Source organism: Dermacentor albipictus, chromosome 9 (genome assembly GCF_038994185.2).
Source record: "Dermacentor albipictus isolate Rhodes 1998 colony chromosome 9, USDA_Dalb.pri_finalv2, whole genome shotgun sequence".
In the NCBI taxonomy this organism is placed as follows: Eukaryota; Metazoa; Arthropoda; class Arachnida; order Ixodida; family Ixodidae; genus Dermacentor; species Dermacentor albipictus.
In genome coordinates, this window is record NC_091829.1 from 118,504,821 (window position 1) to 118,528,632 (window position 23,812).

Sequence of the window (23,812 nt, forward strand, 5' to 3'; positions counted from 1 at the left end):
AAAAACGTGACCGTGGCTAAGAGAAAATTTGCAAGATTCTCCACGTACGGGTGTCGCAAGACACCAGAAAATTTGTTTTCCTTTTTTTTTTGTTGCTAAGTTTTGGATAGAGTACGAAGTTCCTCGCTAAATATCTTCGGCCAATACTGACCGACAGGCAGCACATATTTTTATTTCGTTCATTTATTATATTAAGGCGAAAGCTTTACGTGGCTCTACACCCCGATGGCCTTGAAAAAGACGCATCGTCCAGTCCTGTAGTACAAAAACTATCATCAGCAATGGCTCATAACGTGCCCCCCCCCCCCTCCAAGGAAGCAAAATAATGCAATGGCTCATACCTCTCGTAATGCAGAGGCTACAAGCACACAGAAAAGTGAAGTGGCCAATGCATACATTCATTAGAATCGCCCATACAACACACAGAACGCAGCATACGCTTCAATCCCCTGCCAACGTAAGTGGACGAGAAACGTCGTTGGCACGAGTCCGCTATACAAGCGTGCGAAGCCACAGCTTAGCGTCGAAAACGAGCCGAAGAAGCCGAACTGCGAAAGCAGCAACGCGACGACGCGAGACGCGCCATCACCAAAGTGTGCAGCAGGCTTTCGCTTTCACGTGTTACAAGAGCGTAACATGCTTCCGAGCTTTTACCACCCGGTTTGTGGTCTATCCGCCCACAGCGTATTTGCGCCAGTATAAAAGGAATCGTTACTATATCACCACTGTCAGGGGACAAAGACCGATGCAAGATCCCCGGCTGCATCGGTATCACGCGGGTAATGCAGAGAAAGTGCAATGCGCACCTCTGTTTCGCATCTGACGAGAACTGTTCGTACAAGTTCCACAGAACACCATAGGTAGGTTGGGGTGAAGCTCACCTCCACTGTTCCGCCTGCTGTAGCCCACTCTGTTGCTGTGAACATTTCCACAAAATAAGATTTCTTTTCGCTCAATAAATACCTTTATTCTCTTTGTAACTTGCACATTTAGCCTAAAAATAAACATTTCCTTCATTCATTTTTCTGCTTCGTCTTTGAACGTGTAATGAGTACTGAAATTACATTTCATTTGCAAGCTTGCGAAAACTGAGAAATTCCATGTGATAGATGCAAACAAGAAAATAACGTGTCTTTCACTGAAATGTACTAAAAATAATAATGGTGAAGCAATCAAGTTTAACTAGTCAATCGTTTCCCACCTGAAATAAAATCCTGAATGGCGGCGCAAACAGCTCTGTGACTGTACCCGAGAATCTAAGCTCCAGCTGTAATTCGGGTTGTATAGCGCAGAGGGAACGACCTCAATAAGGACAAGATGACCCACAAACAAGAGTTGTCTAACCCCATGCTAACTGGCTCTCTTGAGCACCTTTGACAATAGCAGCTGTGTTAATGGAAGCTCTTAACATATGCTGGACGAGAATCACGGCTGTGAACTCCGCCAGAAAGATAGGTATAAAATATGTGGGTTGGCGAGACGACCGCGATGGTGATAACAGTTTTTGGGGCTCACGCTGAGGAGTGAGAAGGTGGCTTCCTTGCTTGCTGCTCTTTCCTTGGCGCTTACCCACAACGGGAGATTGGCCAAGATCTCGGTTTACCACGCTGATGTATTTCCAAACTGAGAACAATAAGCCAAATCAAGCTGGCACTTAAGAGGAAGCCTTAGTTTGGCCGGGCAAGACAACAGCGTGCTGCTTCTGCTCTATCGATGTCCTTACGCTTTCGTGATTTACAAGTGGCATGGGCGAAATGCGCCGCACTTGCTTTCTCTCATTGCCATGTGATAGGTCAACCACCACAGATTCCTTGGTGTAATCCATGACTGTGACCTTTCTTGGTCTAAGGGCGTGACCACACTTAAAGGAAACCTTTCCAGATTCGTGGTCGGAGTCAGCAATGAAATGGTGCCCGGCTGGATTGTCCCAGCTCCACTTGCAACAGGCGCAATTCGTAGCTTACTTGTGATATTGCTCGCTAGTAGTTAAGGACACTGCCACGTCTTTGCCTACGTACCTTAGAAAGCCTGCAAGTCCAAATGTTGCGTGTATGCGTGGACGTAGCCCGCTTCACCTCAACTTGGCCAGGTCTCCTCAAGCTGTCCTTAACAGTTTTTTATTCTACCTGGTCACCACAGCATTACCTTTGTGGGCGTAAAAATAAATTCAAATTCGAACTAAAGGCACAATTGCGGATGCAAGCGTTTATCCTATCAATGTATACCGCTCTCATAAACATATCCGTGTTTGACAATGCTTCATAACAGGCGCCTAGACTGCGTAATTCATACGAGCAATCCATTTGTGCTTGTTTTGCTCCGACTAATGTTTCAAGCGCTACCGCATGATTGTTTTCATCGGCAGTGGTGCGTCATTCAATTCTTGGTCTGAACGTGGAAATCAAAAATACCATTATGTGGTCTGAAGCAACTCGTGCTATCACATGTCGCCTAAAGCATACGCCTCCACAGTACATGTTAGCATTGATGGAGCGACGCCTTCAGCTGTCGTCACAGCTGCTTTCATTGTACAATCCTTGTCGAAGAATCGAAACTTCAAACTTGATCATAAGACAACGCTGACGTCTGCGGAAATTGCTGGAATCCGCGAATCAGTTCTTTACATTTCTCAAAAGCCACCTTAACCACGCGCGCTCATCTTCGATACACTAAACCAGGACTTACAGATTGACTCTCTGCTTAGGCGACGACCTTATTTGCTTAAGAAGTGGTTGAAATTTTCGAGCCCGCCTTGGCGAATGGGCGCCGCATACTACTAAAATGGTCTCCCCGACACTGCGGTGTTGATGAATATGAGCTCTCCGGAATTCAGATTGCATTTAAGCCGCATCTACAAGGATCGATGCCAGTGCGACATCATGCGCGCCACTAAGGCAAGTTGCCGGCGTCAGCCATAACACCGTCACCACCGCTGTCATACCCTCGATCCCGAGCTTCTCAATTTCTTCATTTTTTGCTTTCATCCGTTTTGCTTACTGTCATTTCTTACTTGATATGTCTTACTTGATTGCTTGCACTGCTGCTAATCCTTGTATTATTTAAATATTATCTTCAACGAGGGTCCCGTTCCAGTCTCGTACTTTGGGACACTTGTCTATATATCTTATAAGCTCTAATTAATATACGATGTAATAATAATAAACTGATTTGATTTTGATTTGATACATGATGAAGCGTAACATCCAAAGAAGCCACGCAAACGTTACATAGACTGAGACTCTGTGTGCCCTTTGCATGAGACTACATCGCCTTCTCATTTATCGTGCTGACCGCCCGGACTGTGCGAACTGCGCCGTGTTGGAGGTTATAGACCATGTGCTTTGTGTGTGTCCGCTGCACTTGCAAGAAAGATAGCTGATGGGGGAGGGGGGGTGGCAAGTGTCACAACCGGTCTTTCTCTAAAAACTTCCTTTAGGCCTGTAGCACAAATACTCCGTGGGCAAGGCCATGAAGATGATCCTGAATTTTGTGAAATAGTTTTTTGCTTGATTGTTATACGACTGTAGTAAGTGTTCCCGGTTAATTTAGTTCATGTATTCTTTGTTCCTTCTGATTCTCATTGTCAACGTCATCCTCGCTTTCTCCTTCTCTTTTTGTTACCCATACTTCAGCACTCGGTAGATGGCTAGACCACAGTAGAGTATGCAGGCCGAACTGGCAGCTGTTCTTTAAAAATATGTTTTGAAACGGATGCTCTGAAACGGAATAGTTATTGAAACGGATGTAAAACATGGAACTGCTTTACTGACAATGGCTTGACCGATTTGAAAGAAATATGTTGTATTTTCGAGAGAAAGCTATATACTGGGATTCCATTGCAAGAATGAAAATATTGATTTAGGGGCTAAAATATTTGTCGAAAATTTCCGAAGAATTGAGAGGTAAACATAAATTTAAGCACGGAGTTTGCAAATCGGTAACTCTGAACCAAAAAACAGACATCGCAGCTCTGTAAGCTGCATCCGTCAAATGATCTGAAGCTGACGACTGTGATGCATATATAAACTTAAGCTTACGCGGAATAGTTAAATTGTTTACTGAATGTGGCAAGTCTTACAATAAGTGATACACTTTAGAGAGCTGTATAATACATCAGTTTTGTCAGCTTTAGGTATATTACATGTGTAGTTTACAGAACTGTGATGTCATCGTTCATTGCTGAGTTATATTTGCTAACTTGATGATGTAGTTGATTGAAAATTTTTTCAGTTTTTCTTTAAATGTAGTCCTAAATAAAAAAATCTGTTTATCAATGTTAAAACATTTAACTTTTTCTTTTAAGTGAAACAAGCCTCATCGATATTGGTGCCAGGGTTGCTAAGAAAACTAATTTCTACGTTCCTATGTATTTAGATAGAGCCTACCGGAGCTAAAGGTTCCTGTTAAAAAGAGGAGGGAAGCAGTAAAAGAGAAAGTAAGGCAAGGTACAGTGGAAATTCTGCAAATATGGTAATATACTAATAAACTAGATCCAGTTTTATATTTTTTAAAGAAAACGTACGATTTACATATTGTCGCGTGACTGTCTCTCTTTAAGCTTCTTAGTCGCTATTATATTGAGGTAGCGTAATTTTTTTTATCGTTTTTCTCTCGAAATGTCCTTCCTCGCACGAGCGGGAAGGCTGGTTCGCGGAATCTGAGCCCGGGAACCACCCTCTGTGCCTCTTCGGCCGGACGAGTGCATTGTCTTCCTCCTTTTGTACTGTCGACGGAAGTCCGTCTACTCATTTTCCCAAACTGTTTGGTTAAAGCTTAAGTCTTGTGTATGTTTCTTTTAGACAACCATATTTCTTCGATCTAGTTCGTCAAAAGCCTAACAGCTGCCTTGGTAGCTTTTTTTGTAGCTTTCTTACTTTCCTTAAGATACAGTTCGAGAAGGCGGCTGTCATCGAGTTCAAACACGGCGAAGCCCGCCTGCTGTTTAGTGTGCGCGTTTTTAGCATCTCTAGCTGTGGCCTGACTGGTCTGCTTATTTGCTCTCTGGCGGAATGTTGGGACCCTTCTTGGGGCGCATCGGCGCAGGTCGTGCCGAAGGCACCAGAAGAACAAGTCGCAGCAAGTGCTGCTTTCGAATCAGTAATTCAGTGATGTGCGAGTAACTAAAACGTGTAATCCCGATAAATAAGGGTCAAATAAACGGAATCAGGGAAATGTCTAGGGATCTCCTGCACGCTCGCATCATCTCTTCGGTGCGTGAGAAGTAGCCACATCATCTACGCTAAAATATAAAGAGCAAATTTGGCAGTATTAAAGTGATTTCGGATACGATCGCTAGTTTTGCGCAGGATCCGGTTGTTGATTATGAACTTGAACATGGCTTGCTCCTCGTGCCACAGTGGCAATGACAAATGACCATGCAGATGTTTCTATGGATGAATCCCAGTGCAGAAATCCGGAGGGGGGGGGGGGGGGGGGGGAGTCGAGAATATTTTGAGTGCTTACAGGTATACCTAACTGTTGGAATGGGATTTAGAAACACTTCGCTCTGGTTTGCAAATAGACGGCAGGATAAATGGTCTATGCTTTCAGGTTTCTGACAGGTATGACATCGGCGGGACGTCGACAGAGATTTATATGTACAAGTAAAAACTTTATTTTTATAGGTGAATGGTTTGAACAAGGAAGCAACAGCGCGAACTATTCGTGATTGTCTTAGTTGGCGCTGTTCTTTCCTAGTTCAAGAATGCACCATCTAGCCCAAATGAATGTTGCTCTGAACCAAGATAAACTTTTATCGATAAAGATATGAAGCAGTTCCAATAGGACAACGAAAGGGTTAAATTCCTGTGTGGGGATTGTCAGTTTTTCCTTCCAAGTCCTGACCGCGTTACACACTTTTTTACGTTACCATTGAGTTTTATCAATCGCCACGTCCAAGTTTCAGTTCACGTTATGTCTTTTCCACATTGCAAAGCGTTACTTACTGTCAAGTTAGCGGCAAGATAAAGTCATTCCGAGTTGACTCTGCGGCGAAACTTGCCCAATGACCCTTTGATAACGAATTGGGACGAGTGAAAATATTTGGTCGCAAATTTATGTAGCTGATAGATTAGCCTGAAGTGTTCTGCCAGCGTAACGAAAGCATACAGAGGAACCTTCTCCGGCGCGGCAACGAATGACGCGGACTAGGGATTGCAGGTGATGATTATGACAACCGTGTGATTACGTCATGCGTCCGAAGTATGTAGGCAGTGGCGTAGCCAGAAATTTCGTTCGGGAGGGGCTCACATTGGAGCTCGGTCTCCTCCTTAAGAGGAAGCTTTAGCTCGGGTGTTCGTATCTAAATACATGTAGAAGGAGAATTCGTTTTTCTCGACAAACAACGCAGCAAATTTGACGAGGTTTGTTGAATTTAAAAGAAAAACTTAAATTCTAGTAACTGTTGGTTCCGAATTTTTCATTTAGGTTGTCAATTCTTTATTAAAGATTAACCGAAATCGCAAATTTTCAGAAATGTAAACTGTCAATTTTAAAACTATGTAACTCATCAATGAAAAATGATATCCCAATTCTGTAATTGCACCCAATAGTACATCTACAGCGGAAAAAATTTCTAGGTTACACTTGAATCTCAGGAAATTTAGCATTATGGAAATACGGCTTTCGCAGAATCCTTTACACAACGTAAGCAATTCACATAAGATACGAATTGACACACCAAATTCGTACGCTTTGACTGTTATAATAGATGCCGTTTATTGAACGGCGACATATATGCTTGATGCAGAGCTATTAGTTTGTAAACGTCGGGCTTCAATTTTTTTTTTTTGAACTTTCGAGTTTCTCAAAATATTTAAACGATGTTCAGGCCTTAAATCGAAATTCCGCTTCTAACAGACATTAGAATTTAACTTTCTCTCTCAAATGCAACAAATTTCAGTAAAAGCGATCCGGGGGTTATCACAGAAAAGCGTTTCTGCATTTCATATGTATTTGAATAGGCCGCGTCGGAGTTTGGCGCGAGCTAAAGCTTCCTCTTAAACAATTTCTCTGGGGATCAAATACATGAATAATAACTGAATTGTCATTGCTAAAGATGCTGCAAACAAATTCTTGAACGCTACGCGCTGTCAAAACAAGTAAAATATGTATTTTTTCATAAAAGGATATATGTATGTGCCAGAAATTGTGCCCAAAATAACCGATATCAATGCTTCCATGTTTTTTCTCTACTTAATATATAAATAAAATATCATACGAACTTTAGAACTATATCAGATCGAAACCAGCAAGGCAGTGCATGCCGCTGATATGAAAAATGTAAAGGCCATTAAATTAACAAGCTGAGGACAAATATTGTAATGAAACTTTGTCATTAAATAATCTTGTTTGGATTCTTGTACATATGCAACGGCCAGTGAAAAATCTCAATGACGCTGTAATTTGTTCCAATGTATTGCGCAGGAGCAGCTGTCACCGGTCGTGTATCGTGAGTAATGGCACCGAAATAATAGCCGCAACAGAGAGCACGTATAAAATGCAGGAGTCCTGCAAGATAAACGAGGGTGAGTCAAATGAAAGTCAGCCAATGCGAACATATGACAAACGGGGTACCTTATTTAAATATAGTCTCCATGATCATTTAGACATTTGTCCCGTTGTCTAACGAGTCGCGTGATTCCCGTCTCATTAAATTCCTTGGTTTGCTGCTTCAAAAAGTCTGCAACTGACTCTTTCACGTCATCGTCCGACACGAATCTGGTTCGCTCGAGCAGTTTTTTTTTTTTTTCAGATGCTCCAAAAAGTGGAAGTCGCAAGGCGACAAGTCTGTGCTGTATGGCGGATGTCGCAGCGTTTCCCACTTGAACATTGCCAGTTTTGTATTAACCACATCAGCGACGTGGGGACGGCATTGTCGTGGAACAAGATGACTCCATTCGGCAATTTTCCACGTAGTTTGTTCTTGATTGTGACACGCAGCTGATCTGGCGTTTTACAATAACGAAACAAATTTATAGTCTCTCAAGATTTAGCAAATTCTATCAGTAATGGCCCCTGACGATCCAAAAAAGAAAGTCAGCAACACCGTTCCGACGGAAATGATGGCCTTTCCTTTGTTGGGGGTGGTGAATTCGAATGTTTCCACTGTAAGCTTTCCTGTCGTGTTTCAGGCTCGTAGAAGTGGCACCATGGTTCGTCCCCGATCACAACTGGAGACAAGAAGTCGTCACCCTTATTCTAATACCGGATCAGATGAGTCAAGGCAGCGCTGAACTTCTCCGTCTTCTGGCGGTAGTTCATAATCTTGGGCAACCATTTCTCACACAAGAGCGGATAACCGAGATGTTCATGGATTATGGCGCGAACCGGACCGTGATTGATGTTCACATGCTCTGCCAGTTCATCGATGCTTATCACCCGTACTTGTCTCATCAGCTCATCAACCGTTGCACTTTTGTTACGGGTGATTGCAAGATGGCTTTGGCCGTGCCTTGGATCGTCTTTGCAACTTTCACGTCCTTCTTTTAACCGTTCGCTCGAACGCTTCACAGCGGCCAATGAAATGCAATGTTTACCGTACATGGCAGCCATACGGCGACTAATTTATTTTTGGGAAATGCCTTCGGCTGTCGAAAACCTCAGGGCACCACGCTGCTCAACTTCTAGAGCGTCCATTATGTCGCGCAATCATGTTCAACCCAGTGTATGAGAGCATTAAACAACCTTTATACTTACACCTGCGTGTCACTTTTGTAACAGAGAGATGTCTCTGGGTCACGTACATGCCTCAGATAATGTCCCGAGCAATTATTGCGCGGGATATGTTGGCTCACTTTCATATTACTCGCCTTCGTAGATTAGAAATGCGAAGATACAATGGAATATACAAATGCGAATATACAGCTTGATAAAAGGCAAAAATGTGTCACTGGAAACAAAGTTCACTGCCCCTACACACAAAACCCTGCAACAGGATATTTAAATATACGTATAAGTCTCCAATAAATATATGCATGTAAACAAAGTCACTGTATACAATGCGTAAAGCAAGGCAAATAAACATGTTGCGCAATCAGAGATTCACAGAATCCCAGATCCCACCCCCATTCCATCCACTCCCCCCGATGTATCGCGCGCAACAGAAGGCGGCGCGATTGCTCCCCGTTTTTCTCTTTTGCACGCACAACTCTGAGCCACCATCGTCGTCTCACCCATTCCAGCCCCCCATCCCCCTCCCTACGCTTTCACTCGCACATACAGCATGCGGCGATCGGTCACGATGTTGTCGCCCTTGGACTTTATGCAAAACATGAGGGCGACGGCGACGGCAGGAATGCTCCTGAAGTGTCCATATAATTGCTATCACAATACTATATAATGAGACTATCCGGCAACTGAAGCGTCCCGTGGCCCATTACTGTCCGCAAAAGAAGTAACAGAATCGAACTTTCACCACACGACCATTCGCTGCGCCACAACGTCTTTTTTCTTTTGTGGGACCGGGGCACTGAAATGAAAAAGCGCAAAGTATGTTGGCCACAATCGAATGCCTACTTTCGGCACCTAATGTAGCTACCGAAAGAATATCTAAGCAAACGTGAGATGCTTCGTCCACTGAGAACCATACGCATACTGCTCGGTATCCTATACTGGCGAGACAAGACTTTCCAGGGAGGTTGCGCTCAAGCGAACGCGGTGCAATTCGTCGAGTCCCCACAATAACGGTGGCGAGCGACGATAGTTTCTTTTTTCTCGTCTGCTAGCCAGAAAGTGCCCAAAACTCGGCCAGGCGAAAATCCACTCGGCCAGAGAAAAGCAAACGCGCACCGAAGTGCGACGCGCGTTGGTCGGAGCAACACGAGAAAAACGCACGCGCTCTGGCTGCCTCTGGCAGCCCGCGGGTAGGGTAGCGAGGACCAAAAAAATTGAGGAAGCTCAATGTGTCCTCGCGAATAAAAGTCGAAGTGGATGAGATAAATAAGAACGTAGTTACCTTGGCTGACTTTAGTGTCTTGACACGGATGCTTTGGCGTAGGTGGAAAAAAAATATTGATATTTTTTTATGTGTCATGACGGCACAAATGAACCACCACAACGCTTCATCTCATCCGACCTCGCTGCTTTGTCAACTTGTCTGATAGTGTGTTGATTTGGCTTGTCTCGTATATATGTTCCGATGTAAGACTTTAGAAAAGTCAATGCACCTTTGGCGTTCAATATTTGTAGTAACATCAAACCCACAAAGTTCCGCAATTGAAAATCTAAAGCACAACTTTGAAAATGTCAATGCAGCTTTCACATCAAAATTTTATCAGAACATTATAGCCATAAATTTCGGAATAGACATCCATGCGCTGCGTAGATTCCGCGGCCTCCGCAAAATGCCGTGGCGAGCCCGTTCGCCATCAAAACGCCCTTGAAACTGTGCGTGGATGGGGCTGATTGGCGTTATGTGACTCCCGGTGCATGGGCGCTGCCGCGAAATCCAGCCCGAGTTCGCAAGATTCGCGCTGAAATGTCCTTTCGAGCATGAAAAAGACATTCTGGATAAAATTCAGAATGATTTTCGGCACCGGCGATTACTTGGGTGGGCGGTGCATGGACAGCGCGAGAAATTTTTTTTTTTGGGGGGGGGGGGGGCTTAAGTCCCATAAGCCCCCCCCCCCCCTACTACGCCGCAGTATGTAGGGGATTAAGTAGCCATCGACGTACGTAAAGTGGTTGGCGCCATTTGTCACCACTGCCATGAAAGTGAAAGTTTATTTTTGGAAAGTTTATTAAGCCTGGCAAGGACCTGGTCGCCCGTAGAACAGCTGGCATTGTGCACGAGCACTTTACAAGAAATCCACGATGAATTTCTCAAGCCTTCTAGAAAGCTTGACGCAGGAAGGTAACATGCACGAAATTTGTACAAGAAAAGAATAACTAAATCGCATACACAACTTATAGTATGAGTGGTATAAAGATGCATTTTTTTACAAACATAAATAATTCAGTCCTAAAACACCGAAACAATATCACAAAGCTTGCAACGTGTGCGTAAGAGAAAAACATCTCAAAGGTAGTAAAATGATTTACTGGTGACAGAGAGCGCCACCATTCCGTTGCAGCATAATGTACTTTTTGCGTTGACGCAAGCAACGCGTACTCCGGCTTTAGATGCACATAAAACAAGCAAGGAAATGCTCGCAAACGTCGTATTGTACTGAACCCACTGCAAATTGCTACCTGTGTGTGAAATTGGAGCTGGAACCAGCCATCTCGTAGGGTCAGGTATACCAGTCACTCCTGGTTGTGTAAGAGTCGTTATTTCTAACTCTAATTCAAATGTTTTTCTTGAGGCAAGAAACTTCAGGCTGTCAACGAGTAATTTGACCTTTTCCCCCCGTCTCATTGCACAGCCGGCAAGAGCATCTCCTTTTACTTCTCTCTACGGCGCTTCCATTGGAGCGTCGCCATGTACTCCAACATGGCGGCGGGCTTCGGGGCACTGGATATCGTGTGCTCGGGCCTCTTCATCGGCATCTGCAGCCGCGTGCTCAAGCTGCCCGACCTGGCGATGGCCATGGCTGGCATCCTGTCCATGACAGCTTTTCTCATCATCAAGGGCTTCTCGCGCGAGCCCTGGATGTTCTACATGGGTGAGCGTGGTGACATTGGTTATTAGGAGCTCAGCAGGTTACCATATTGCCGGTACATTATAAAACTGCATTATCGATAAAAATTAAACCGAGAAAAAAATCGAATCTCGTGTATTGAGTGTTTTTGCCTGAGAAATACACTTCGTATTTCGGCTGCCGGTCGAAATGTATTCGTGAAAACGTTGACGCTATTTAGATTACACAGATCGGCTGCTTTCCCAAAATAGTACATTGTAATAATTGTTCACCAATTTATCGACTCATTTAGCATGATTACTGTGTCACTTTGAACAGCAAACACATTTCTTCTTCCCCTAGTACTTTCTTTTTCTAATTTTTTCCATCCATTTTGTCCAAACCGCCCAGTTCTTGACCGACCCTCCACAATTAATATGTGCAATTTGTGCAGAGGAACAACAACAACAAAGAGTCTGTAGATAAGTCGAAGCAGTGGTGTTCTTCACCGCGCCACTGCAGCTGCTGCAAGCCATGTTTTCGACTGCATCTCCTCGACTCTAAGCAAATCTCTTGCTTTCCCGAAGCGTCAACAGTGCAAGCTTAAACTAAGGCGATATGTTCCCTTGTTTTCGCTTGTATGTTTTTATTCTTGTTTCTTTGTTGTTCTTTCTCGTTTTGTTTTGTTTTTTTATCTGAGCAACTGTGCGACAGTGCAACTTCAATATGTGGCCGCTATTTCGTAGCGATGCCTTATGCCTTATTCTATGCTATTCTTATCATTCACCACACACGGCTGCCTGATCGCGTTGATAATGTCGCTCTGACCAGTGGCCAAGCGTGAAAAGCCTGAAAAAGCATAGAATCGGAAAAGGCATCGCTACAAATTACAGGCCATATAGTCGGTATAGGTGGGGAAACCAACGCATCGTGTGCGTGTGCGTCCTTGGGGTTTAGCGGGCTATGGCTTGTGCTGCTGTTACGCCACTGAACACCTCACTACTACTGCTACTGCACGTCTGCAAGAGCAAGTCCAAAGCCCCGTTTGAAAAAATAACCGTCTCTTGAATATCATTACGTGATTTGAATGCGAAATCATTATGACTTCTCCTATCAATTGGTTGCGTCGATGATACGTGTCGTCACACATCGCCACGTGTCCTTCCCAACTTTACCATAATCCACCTCAATCCACCTTGCTCTAATTTGTGCCGACCTTAATCCAATTTATATTACCTTCATTCACTTTAATTCACCTTCATTCACTTCAACTTCATTCACTTTACTTCACCCTAATCCACTTTACTCCACCTTAAGTCACCTTACTCTAGCTTGTGCTAACTTAAATTCTGTATTACTACTGACGTCATACAAGACGCTATGAAACCACTGTTGATGATCTTTGGTACCACTCTTTGCCTACAACACCGGTCTTTCTGCCTCATGGGACATGTATAATGCTTTCGCATTAATAACGAGATTCATTTGGAGGGCATATAAGCAAAGCACGCTCCCGTGATAGCCTGGGCTCGTGTAAGTTATATTCGACAACGAATGTGAGTGTGAAGAAGCGGAGATTATCACTGCTTGTCGCCCTAAACACGGTGCTCGACGCTCATCAAGAAACAAGACTAGCTATGTTTTAGGAATGATTGGTTGTGTTGAATAGCACATTTTGCTATTCACGGTTGATCGCAAGCTTATAGTTGAGTGTGGTTTTTGTGAGCTTTCAAAACTATTCACTTCTACTTTTTTTTTCTTTTTTTTATGAGGAACGTCTTTAACAAGGGCCAAATGGCTGCTTTCCAAATTCTATGTAACGAAAACACGTTATGGCATTATCGCCTCTATCTCGACAGGCATACTCAGGCACTACGTTTGTCTGTCCAAGCAGGACTGGTCGTGTTTGAGCGCGCTCACTGCGCTATTGTATGTTTCATTTATTAAACTCAAGCTATTGTGATTATCGGGAGTTGCAAGGGCCACTGATGTGCAGTGTGGTGCCAAAATCTCACGCTTGCTGTGCTTTAGGTTCGCTATACGCCTTTCTTTACTCACCAGGAATGGGCGGAATGAAATGGGAGAAGCGACTTGTTTTCTCAGGGATTGTACGACCAGCTAGTCAGGTGGTCTGTGAGCTGAACTTAACGTAAAGAAATCTGATACTTCCGTGGTCACGCGTTTGCATTACTCCTCATCACGTCAAGGGGAAATATATGCTCGCGTAAAACTGATTAAATCTTGAGCACATTTATTTCGAAGACTGAGATATAAGCAGTTAGGAAAACACTTTTAAAAATCGTCAACAAATCTAAATACCTTGCGTACATTAGAACCTGAGAGGTGCTTCGACGTGCAGGTCACTAAGCGCAGGAGCGAAACTAGACCACAACGCCCGCCTTTCTTCTGCAAGTATGCGCTATTGTGTTATTGCATAAAGGTTGAAGGTAAATCAAACTCAGTAGTTCTAAACGAGAATGTTCCATTTAAATTCATGCTACACATGAAAACCTAATGGCCATGAACTTGTCAATATTGATTGTAACGCATTTCAGTAGGTCCCCTTGTGGACGGGTATATTAAATGTGTTTTCCAGCAACCGATAAGGTCTTGAGGCCCTTGTCGGCATGAGCCTTTGCAAAGCCGAGCACTTGTAAGAGCCTTTACGAAAAAGGAGTTTTATATTTCTAGAAGTAATTCATTGTGTAGTTCGCGACATCTCTTTCACGTGTGCCCTTCTCTGAGCAAGGCGTACTTGACATTCTTCTCAGACGAAAAGTAAAATCGTGTGGTGGTCCAGACTGTAATCCCAACACCGTTCTTCGGACGACAGAAAGCTGAGCTAGTTGATAAGGATTAATTATGCAAAAAAGAGGTGAGGCGTGCAGACAGGACACAAGAGTAGAGAAGTGGACAACACGAACGCGGACTATCAACTGAAGGGAGCACTGAGGCGAAAAAAGAAAGAAGACACAAAACTCATCTGCACAAGCTCGGGAATGGTATTACCACGTGTCAGTCGCGTACATGTGTCGGTCTATGCGATAGATAACTGTTAAGGCACTTAATCTCTTCCTTATGTAACGTAATCGAAGGCTGACTCACGCACGCACTTCCACCTTTATAGATATGTCATGCCTCTACCATAAGACGCGTATCTTCATTCCTATGCCTGTACAATATCGCGCATTCATCCAACTCTGGCGTGCAGTTACAATCTTGGCAATGCAGGGAAAGATTAGAAGGCGATCCAGGCGCCTAAGTGCTCCCTTCAGTTGATAGTCGGCGTTCGTGTTGTCCACTTTTCTACTCTTGTGTCCTGTCTGCACGCCTCACCTCTTTTTTCCGTTCTTCGGCGTTACGCTGAACCATTAAGTAAATTTCCTATGGTAGTTTTTTAGGCCTCACTTAATTCTGCAGTGCTCCCGCGTCAATGCAAAGTAGTACGTGTTGTTCCTGCGCTAAAAAAGGGTGACCCATGTTCAGTCGTGAATTATCGTTCGAATTCTATCTTATCCTCTACTTGTAAATTATTGGAGCACATTCAAGCTGACTGCATTTCTATTTTCTTCAACATTTCGATGAGGGCGAAATGCGAAAACACCCGTGTACTTAGAATTTAGGTGCACGTTAAAAAACCTCAGGTGGTCGAAATTTTCGGAGTCCCCCACTACGGCGTGCCTCATAATCAGAAAGTGGTTTTGGCACGTATAACCCCATAATTTAATTTTTGTTCATTTTCTTCAACGAGCATAACATTTTCATCACCTCTCCAACATGACTTCAGAAAGGGAATCTCAGCGGTCACCCGATTAAGCAGTCATTCGCTCTTTTGCTTTTATTATTCAAAAGGCTGGCCATGTAGACGCAGTATTTTTGGATTTTCGAAAAGCTTTCGATGTACTTCCTGATGACTAGTCCATATTCAAGTTCATCCTTGGTCTTCCTAGACTCCTTATATTTTAGGTTTCTGCTTATTTAATGGGTATCGACCAGGTCATTGATGGGCAACATTCTGATCCTCTTCCAGTGACCTTTGGTGTTCCTCAAGGCCGCGTGCTTGCCCCACTGCATATCCTTACTTACTGTAGCGTGATTGCGTACGTAATAGATGCCTCCAATAATATTCGCCTGTTTTCCAGCGACTGTATTATTTTTAACGGCAATAATTCGATCAGCTAATGGTTAACTAGCACTTATTTTAGCCTTAAATATTCCTGATTGGAGCAATGGGGTTGGAACTAATTTCTGATAAATCTGTGCTGCTGCGTATCACTAAGAAAAAAAATGCCTCTGCAGCTTTCTTACTCCATCGTTCAAGATCCCTTGCGTGAAGTCAACGACTATAGCTTTCTGCGAATTACAATTGCTAATAACCTAAACTCTAATAACCGTAATACTGGCACCGTCTCTTCTACTTTTAGAAAACTGTCTACTATGCCCTATAACCTTAAAGACGACTTTGCTGAAGTGAAATCATTTGCTCATATCACCTTTATTCGACCCAAACGGGAATATCGTTGCGTTTATTAAAACTAACACTAAACCCCTTGAGGGAATACGAAGAAAAATCATTAGTCTTATGTTCTGAAAATACGGTTGTGAAGGGCCTGTAACCGAGTCATTGCTCATTGATTTCTCCATTCATCCTAAATTTTGTGTTGTAATAAATTCTTGATAGACAATCTCGATAATGTTTTTATGCCTATGTTAGCTTATAATGAAATAGCCTTTTCAACAAGGACAGTTATTTATTGTATTGTTTTATCTTGTTATTTTGTATTTATATGAGAATGTGCTGTGTATAGTCGCTTCTAGGGTGCACCCTGCTGCTGTTTATACGATTACCTTGCATTCATTGTGAAACAGGGAGTCAACCGGACAGTTCTTCTTTGGGACTTCCTAATGTACTGCTGAAGATGTATGTTTGTTTTCTCTTGCGCTACAAATTAACTTCAAATTCAAACTAACGCGTTTCACGCCGCTTAAACGAGACAAAAAATTATTCGACTGAAACTTCATTACTAATCAATAAATCCTAAACTTAATCTGGACCTAGCCCATGCCTCACTGTTTTTGCATACAGAAAAACTTGTCATTCGCACCCTCTTACTCTCTCTCTCTTTCTCTCTCCTTACCTTAAATTTCCAGGACAAACTGCCTTGTGTTCTCATTTCTTTCCAAAATTATAGAAGAATGAAATGACACACGTATTCATTATCACAACCCTGCAGAATCACTTGAAACTCATGTTCTCAATAGTTCTTCCTAGGTAAGGTTGCCGTTTTGTGCTCTTCTATTCGTTTTCTTGATGTTTCATTCTTTCAGTGTTAGATTAGCCTGCTAGCCTTAACTATTGCATAGTTATCAGTGTACCCTGACCCTCCTGCTTGACTCACAAGGCGTGCAGTATGGCGGAAACAAAATAAAACGAAAAATTACATTTAATTTCTCCGTTATGGCGCTAAAAATATATCCCGATCATTCTTCTCGCCTCTTTCCCTTTCGACGCTCGTCCGAAGCCTGTCCATTTCACAACATTGAATAGCTTTCGTCCTTACTTTCGTTAGCCCCACATCCTTGCGTTGACTAAACACGAACGAGATCGCTATGCATGTTTATTTACTGAATCATTTCTGGGGCGGAAACTGCAAAGCCGCCCTTCTCGTTTGCCGGTACTGCACAGATTATTGAGCAAAGATTCGTGGTTGTAGAAAGTTGGCGCCTTGTGTCGGCCGTTCAGGACTCGTGGTGTCTTCTTGCTGGTGCGCTATACTTGATCCCGTTTCAGTGTGCCTCACGGCGAATGAACTTACTCTTCTACCATACCAAAAAAGCCACTCCTACCGCAAGAAGACGCATAGTGAGCCAACGAAAGCCCAGTGCGCGGTGACGCTCCCCTCCCGCGTTAGTTCGCCGCGACGCCAGCCATTTTGACGACGTATTCTAGGGCTTTGTTAAGGTTTTTTTTTAATCAATAAATATATATGGACTGCACTGTGTCTTAAAAGGGCCAACGACTGCACTTATGGCCACTTTCAGGAGCCTTTACTTAGCCACAACGGCACCATAACGAAAAAAAATACATTATAGTCTGTGACGTTATGATGACGTGTCGGCTCTAGGGTTCTGGCGTGAAATTCAAAAAATTAAACTTGGGCTTTCTTTTCTCTTTTAATTACTAACTTACATATATCGCCGTAACACGAACGAAGGCAGATCTTTCAACGAATACTTTATTCGGTCTAAGCTAATTTGGCATTTCTCGCTAGTGTCGGCATAAGTGTTATAATGGAGCGTTCGGGAATACCTGCCCCCTTCTCTCCTCGCCCTCTTCTCCTACGGCCGCTAAGAAATAGGAGGATGGACTTCGCCTTCGGTACCAGCATTCTCGCCGCTGCAGGCAACACACATGTGGCGAATCGGTTTATGTGTAAAGCCACGTATACTGTGGATAAAGATATGCAGGTTAGGGCTACGTTCTCTACGGAATGACGCAACCAAACGCATGTTACTTTGAAGCGCACCATTCTTTTATTGAAGCGAATAGCTTTCCAGAAGCGTTCAGGTATTCGTTGACATTGGGAATCGTCGTCGGTGGTTTGTGCGCGATTCTTTTTTCTTACAAGCAGTCCGCGACGGCGCTCGTCCACGCCACGAAAACCACGTAAAAAATTGGAGGACGCTTAAGCTTCGCCTTCAAGAGTAGAACGCGATAGCGTTATCCCATCCCGTTCGCACCGCCTACTCAAACACGCTACGCCAGCCAAACGTCGCGATCGGCAGAGATAGCCGGGCCCCGTCGCGCCATGAAGGCGGACGCGGTCATGGGGCGAGTGGCGCGCCACGTGCCGGGGCAGCGCCGTACATTGCGAGGAGGGGGTCTTCTGTGTTTGCCGCAAGATGGCTCTGCGTGTGCGCAGAGCGCAGAAGAAATTTGGCGGAAACATACTTCGCTATTCGTGAAACTGCGACTTTTGTAAGTTACATGGTCATAATTACAGATATACACCGCAGTAAAACTGTCTACGGCACGTTTCTAAGGCAATACCACATTCACTAGAGGCGATTTTGTCCCGTTTTGAAGGAACGAACTCGTGGCTGAGTGATAGCGTCTCCGTCTCACACTCCGGGGACCCTGGTTCGATTCCCACCAGCCCATCTTCCAAGATGTTTTTTATTTATGAAGTGCCTTCTGGGATTTATCGCTCATGGCCAACGCCGCCGACACCGACACCGACGACACCGGCTTTTCTGCGACACGAGCTCCTTAACGCTGTCGCGTTAATAATGAACTGTTTGTCAACACTGCTGCGACTGTGTGCCCCGCGGATGTCGTTTACGTGTTTTATACTCAAGGCTGTGCCTTGGTTTCGCAGGCTGCGCCATTGGTTCCCTGAGCAGCGTGACACCCGTGGCCATCCTGTCCAACGTGTCAAAACTCATCAGCAAGGACGAAGCCGGTACGTATCCATGGCCATCTTAGTTTCGTCCTGTATATTACGAAGACTTTCAGTTGACTCTCTACCGCAGCTGCAGTATACCGCTCTAATGGAAAAAAAGAAAACAAATGCGATCCAACCGAGGTTGACACAAGGTCGTCTTAGACGCATTAATGTACCACGTAGTACACTAGCGACGAAAATGGCCAGACACCTAGATTGCGCGGACCCAGAATCTGTATTAATTCTCCCAAAGAAAACGTCTAAGTTTGTGCACTTTTGTGCGACGCGTGCAGTTTTCCACGCACGCGTGTGGAAGGCGTGCTGAAGGCCGTGCGTACTGAGGCTGCTGTCGCGATAAGAGTGGTCGGTTTGCAGATTGCTAACAAAGACGTAATGTCGCAAAAACGACATAGGTGATTTAAGGAACAGACGACACGGGCGCTGGCATCGTCTGGATGCACGAGCTCAGTTGGTGCGTGGAATCTGGAAAGGAGCAATGGTGCATGCGCTAACTTTCGCAAATGCCACTCTGTGCTTAAAATCGGACACCTTGTCGAGGTTAGAAGTTAACCAAAGGTCGGTAGGCCGGTTGGCCCTGGGGGCCCACGGTGAAACCACAAATGAGGCACTGCCGGGTGACATGGGTTGCGCCTGTTTTCAAGTGAGAGACGCACAGCGTAAAATTAGCTTTGAAGAAAGACCCGGGGATGTGGATGAAAATCAATGGGCGGCTAAAGTGCACGAGTATCTGCACCTCAATATTGTTAGCGCAAACTTAAAGAAGAGGTCAAGAAAGCTGGCAATCAAGTAACACGGAATTGAAAGTGTAAATGGACAACAATGAGTCATAAACAAGAAATTGGAAGAAATAGAGACAGTGAATTGGACGCAGAGAAATGGAAATATAAGAGACCATGTAGAATTACAAGAATGACGAGAAATAGAAAGACCAGTCTGCATGATAACACAAAGGGCAGTGTGTTGCTACTGCAGTGTTGCTGCAGTGTTTTGCTACAGCAAAATTCCAGAGACAACTCAGCGCATACAATGCGAAGGTGCTCACCCAGCAAGACCCGTAGGAAACGTCCACCTTTCAGAAGCGCAGGAATTTGGAGCGTATGGAAGCATTAACCGGTCAGCAGTCGAGGTAAGAGACTTCCGAAATGCATCTTGACTGCAATTCCATGCTTCACTTGATGTAAGTGAACTGGCGTGAACTTGCCCATTGCTCGTTTCGTTTCCTTCGGCGCTTTCACGACAGGCGTTATTTAGATAAAGTCAAGCATGAGCTTCGAAGTTAAGATGCATTTGTGAACACGGAGGTTAGAGTATCGGCGGAAAGAAACTGGGGAAGAAATCGATCTGGCCGGATCTCTTGCACGCATAGGTAACTGTAAAAGGTAGTTACCGAAGTTTTGAAAAAAGAAAAATATTAAGAAGACGTAGGAAAAATGCTAGTGGGACAAATATCTCTCGACTAGATGATTAGCTCAAGCAGGCTAGCCGATGACTATTTTTCACCGCACCGGCCCGAAGGGGATGCCAATAAATCGCCATTGGCAGCATCCTTAATCGTTCCTCGCGTTTCAGCGCTCCTTGCCATATTATGTCGTTGTTCCAACAAGCCCGGCTAACAAACATTTCGCTAGTGCAGATTAAAGTATTCCCTTGGGACGTGTCCCTCTTTTAAGAATAGATTTTGCGCAATGAGCGGCGCACGCGCGGCGGCTGACTCGCACGTCGCGCAGCGCGACACTCGTGCTGCACGCGCCGCGGTCGCAGCTGCTGGCCGCTGCGGGCCTCGTGGACGCACGCGCTCATTGTCGGCAGCTGCAGCTGCGAGCGGGTCACGTGACCCCATGCTTCCCACCCACCACCCGCGCCGCGTTACGTCATCGGCGCACCTCATGCGCGAGGGAGTCCTTTGTGTTCTGCAGCTTGTCCATTTTCTTATCTTTATTTATTTTTAAATCATTTGTTTACTTTGAGCGTTGTTCACCAGTGAAAATGACTCTATAAACGAATAACGTTATACTTTTTTTTCATACTTCATTCTGGCACTGTACTCGTCATGCGTTGAAATACGAACATTCACAGGCATTTAAATTTATTGACATTACGCTACATTAACAGGAACGGCTCATAGAGTAGTGCTTAGTTGGAGAGAGACAAACAGAAAAACGCACTGTAAATCTGATACGTACCATAGGCAAGATATTTTTATTTATTTATTTTTATTTTCAATACTGCTGCTCTCCCTCGAGAGCGTGGCAGTTGGGCAGTACAGTAATTCAGTTGTACAGTGCAAGGAAATCAAAGTATAAATTATGCAGAAAAAACAACTACATAAGCAGTGCAAGTTATACATACTATACAAGTAAACCATGTTGAGATCAAACGGAATAATTAATAATGAAAAAAGAGTAAAAAGGAAGAGGCTTTATAACAATATCACAGGTATCACTAGGGGCAAGTAATAAAACAGAAGTAACTAAAATACAACAAGTGTTTGAGAATCATTATGGCATACGAATAAGCTGTCGTAAATGAGAGGGTTCATTAAAATTTTCGAACGAATAAAGCAATCTGTGCCGGTGTCCCTGCACGCATAGGTACTGTTATTCACACACAGTTTTTTTTTAATTTATGACATAAATTCGGATAAAGATTCAATGTTGGTGGTTATAGCATCAAGTTGGTTCCATTCTGCTATTGCGAGTGGGAAGAAGGAATACTTAAACGTGTCATTTTTACATGCGTATTCTGTCAACGTGTGCGCATGCTTGTTACGTGTAGGTCGAGCCTCGGAGAATGAGTTGTATTTGGAGGTATCTATCCTATACCTGGAATCTTCTGATCCGTAGTCAGACGCGTTATCCGTTGCACCGCAGGCCCAGGACCTTGCTGTGAAACAAGGTTGTTGTGAAACAGGTCTTGTTGTGAAACTTAATAAGAGGTACAAATTGAAGGTCGTACAGGTCTACGCCCCTACATTCAGTCATGATGACCAGGAAGTCGAAAGCTTCTATGAAGACATGGAATCGGCGATGGGTAAAGTCAAAACAAAATATACTATTCTGATTGGTGACTTCAATGCCAAGGTAGGCAACAAGCAAGCTGGAGACAAGTCAGTGGGGCAATATGGCGTAGGCTCTAGCAATAGCAGGGGACAGTTATTAGTAGAGTTTGCAGAACAGAATAATATGCGGATAATGAATACCTTCTTCAAGCGGGATAGCGGAAAGTGGATGTGGAAGAGCCCGAATGGCGAGACTAGAAATGAAATAGCCTTCATACTTTCCGCTAACCCTGGCATCATACAAGATGTGGACGTGCTCGGCAAGGTGCGCTGCAATAACCATAGGGTGGTAAGAACTCGGATTAGCCTAGACTTGAGGAGGGAACTGAAGAAACTGGTACATAAGAAGCGAATCAATGAGTTAGCGGTAAGAGGAAAACTGGAGGAATTCCGCATCAAGCTACAGAACAGGTATTCGGCCTTAACTCAGGAAGAGGACCTTAGTGTTGGAGATATTATTACGATATCACCGAGCGATGCTCAAGGGACGAGCCGCCGCGAGAACGACGACAAAATGGGTCTGGGCCCATGGTGCGAGCGAATGTCGGCCTGGCGGTCTGGCTCCAGTTTAAATAGCCTGTATATAGCCTCTTTCATCTGTGTCTTTCCACACGTAACATTCTGGTGGAGGACAGCGATACTCGTCCTCACCACGGAACTCCGGAGTGGTCGGTACATCGAGCTTGTCACAATGCCTCCCGGTGACGAGACCGCCTCTGCAACGGCTTCGGCTTGTCCGACTGCTCCAACCATCAAGGTTGCCCAACATCGCAACCCTGGTGTGTTCTCTGGCCTGGAGGGAGAGGACGTTGACGAATCGATCAAGCTCTATGAACACGCCAGTGCTAATTACAAGTGGAACCCAACGGCCATGCTCGCCAATGTCATCTTTTATCTCGTCGGCAACCCATGCGTGTGGCACCAGACGCATGACGATGAGATAACCAGTTGGGACAATTTCAAAGAGAAGCTCAGGGAACTGTTCGGCAACCCGATTGGCCACAAGGTTGCTACGAGAAAGGCTCTTCCGTCTGGTGTTCAGACATCTACAGAGCCGTACGTTTCATACATGCTCGATGTCTTGGCTCTATGCCGAAAAGCTGACGACGCTATCTGAAGCTGATAAAGTGTCACATGTTCTAAAAGGCATCGCCGACGACGCTTTCAATTTGCTTGCTTTCGGGCACGTCTCGACTATCGACGCCATCATCAAAGAATGCCGTCGCCTTGAACAAGCTAAGAGCGGCCGTATCACACATCACATCACGCGGCTACCCAACACTGCTGCTACGTCGACATGTGAGGGTCGACCACGTTAGACCACCCCCAGTGACGACGTAACCCGTATTGTTCGCCGCGAGCTCGAGGCCGCCTCTTTGCCAGCTTTCTCCGCGACGCCTCCCGATCCCGCGACGCCTCCCGAAGGAGGAAGTCTGCCCGCTCCCACGTATATACGACGACCTTGACTGCCTCCACGGTTCCAGCTATTTCTCTTCTATTGATCTTCGTTCTGGATACTGGCAGATTGCTGTTGACGATACGGACAGAGCAAAAACCGCGTTCATTACACCTGATGGCCTATACCAATTTAAAGTAATGCCGTTTGGATTAAGCAATGCCACTGCCACCTTGGAGCGTATGATGGACTCCTTGCTCCGAGGTTTCAAATGGTCAACATGTTTCTGCTACCTCGACGACGTCATCGTCTTCTCGCCCACGTTCGACACTCA

General features: G+C 44.6%; 1 protein-coding gene across 2 annotated transcripts in view; it reads left to right on the top strand.

Annotated features, from left to right (window-relative positions):
- LOC135911256 (lysosomal proton-coupled steroid conjugate and bile acid symporter SLC46A3-like) overlaps positions 1-23,812 on the top strand; it is a 99,440-nt gene that overhangs the window by 55,605 nt on the left and 20,023 nt on the right. Inside the window, exons 2-3 of one of the 2 annotated variants that reach the window (XM_065443451.2) lie at positions 11,364-11,603; positions 18,938-19,021. In XM_065443451.2, the coding sequence (XP_065299523.1) occupies positions 11,364-11,603; positions 18,938-19,021 (324 nt within the window). The remainder of the gene's footprint in view (positions 1-11,363; positions 11,604-18,937; positions 19,022-23,812) is intronic. The other variant, XM_065443452.2, reaches the window with a different exon arrangement.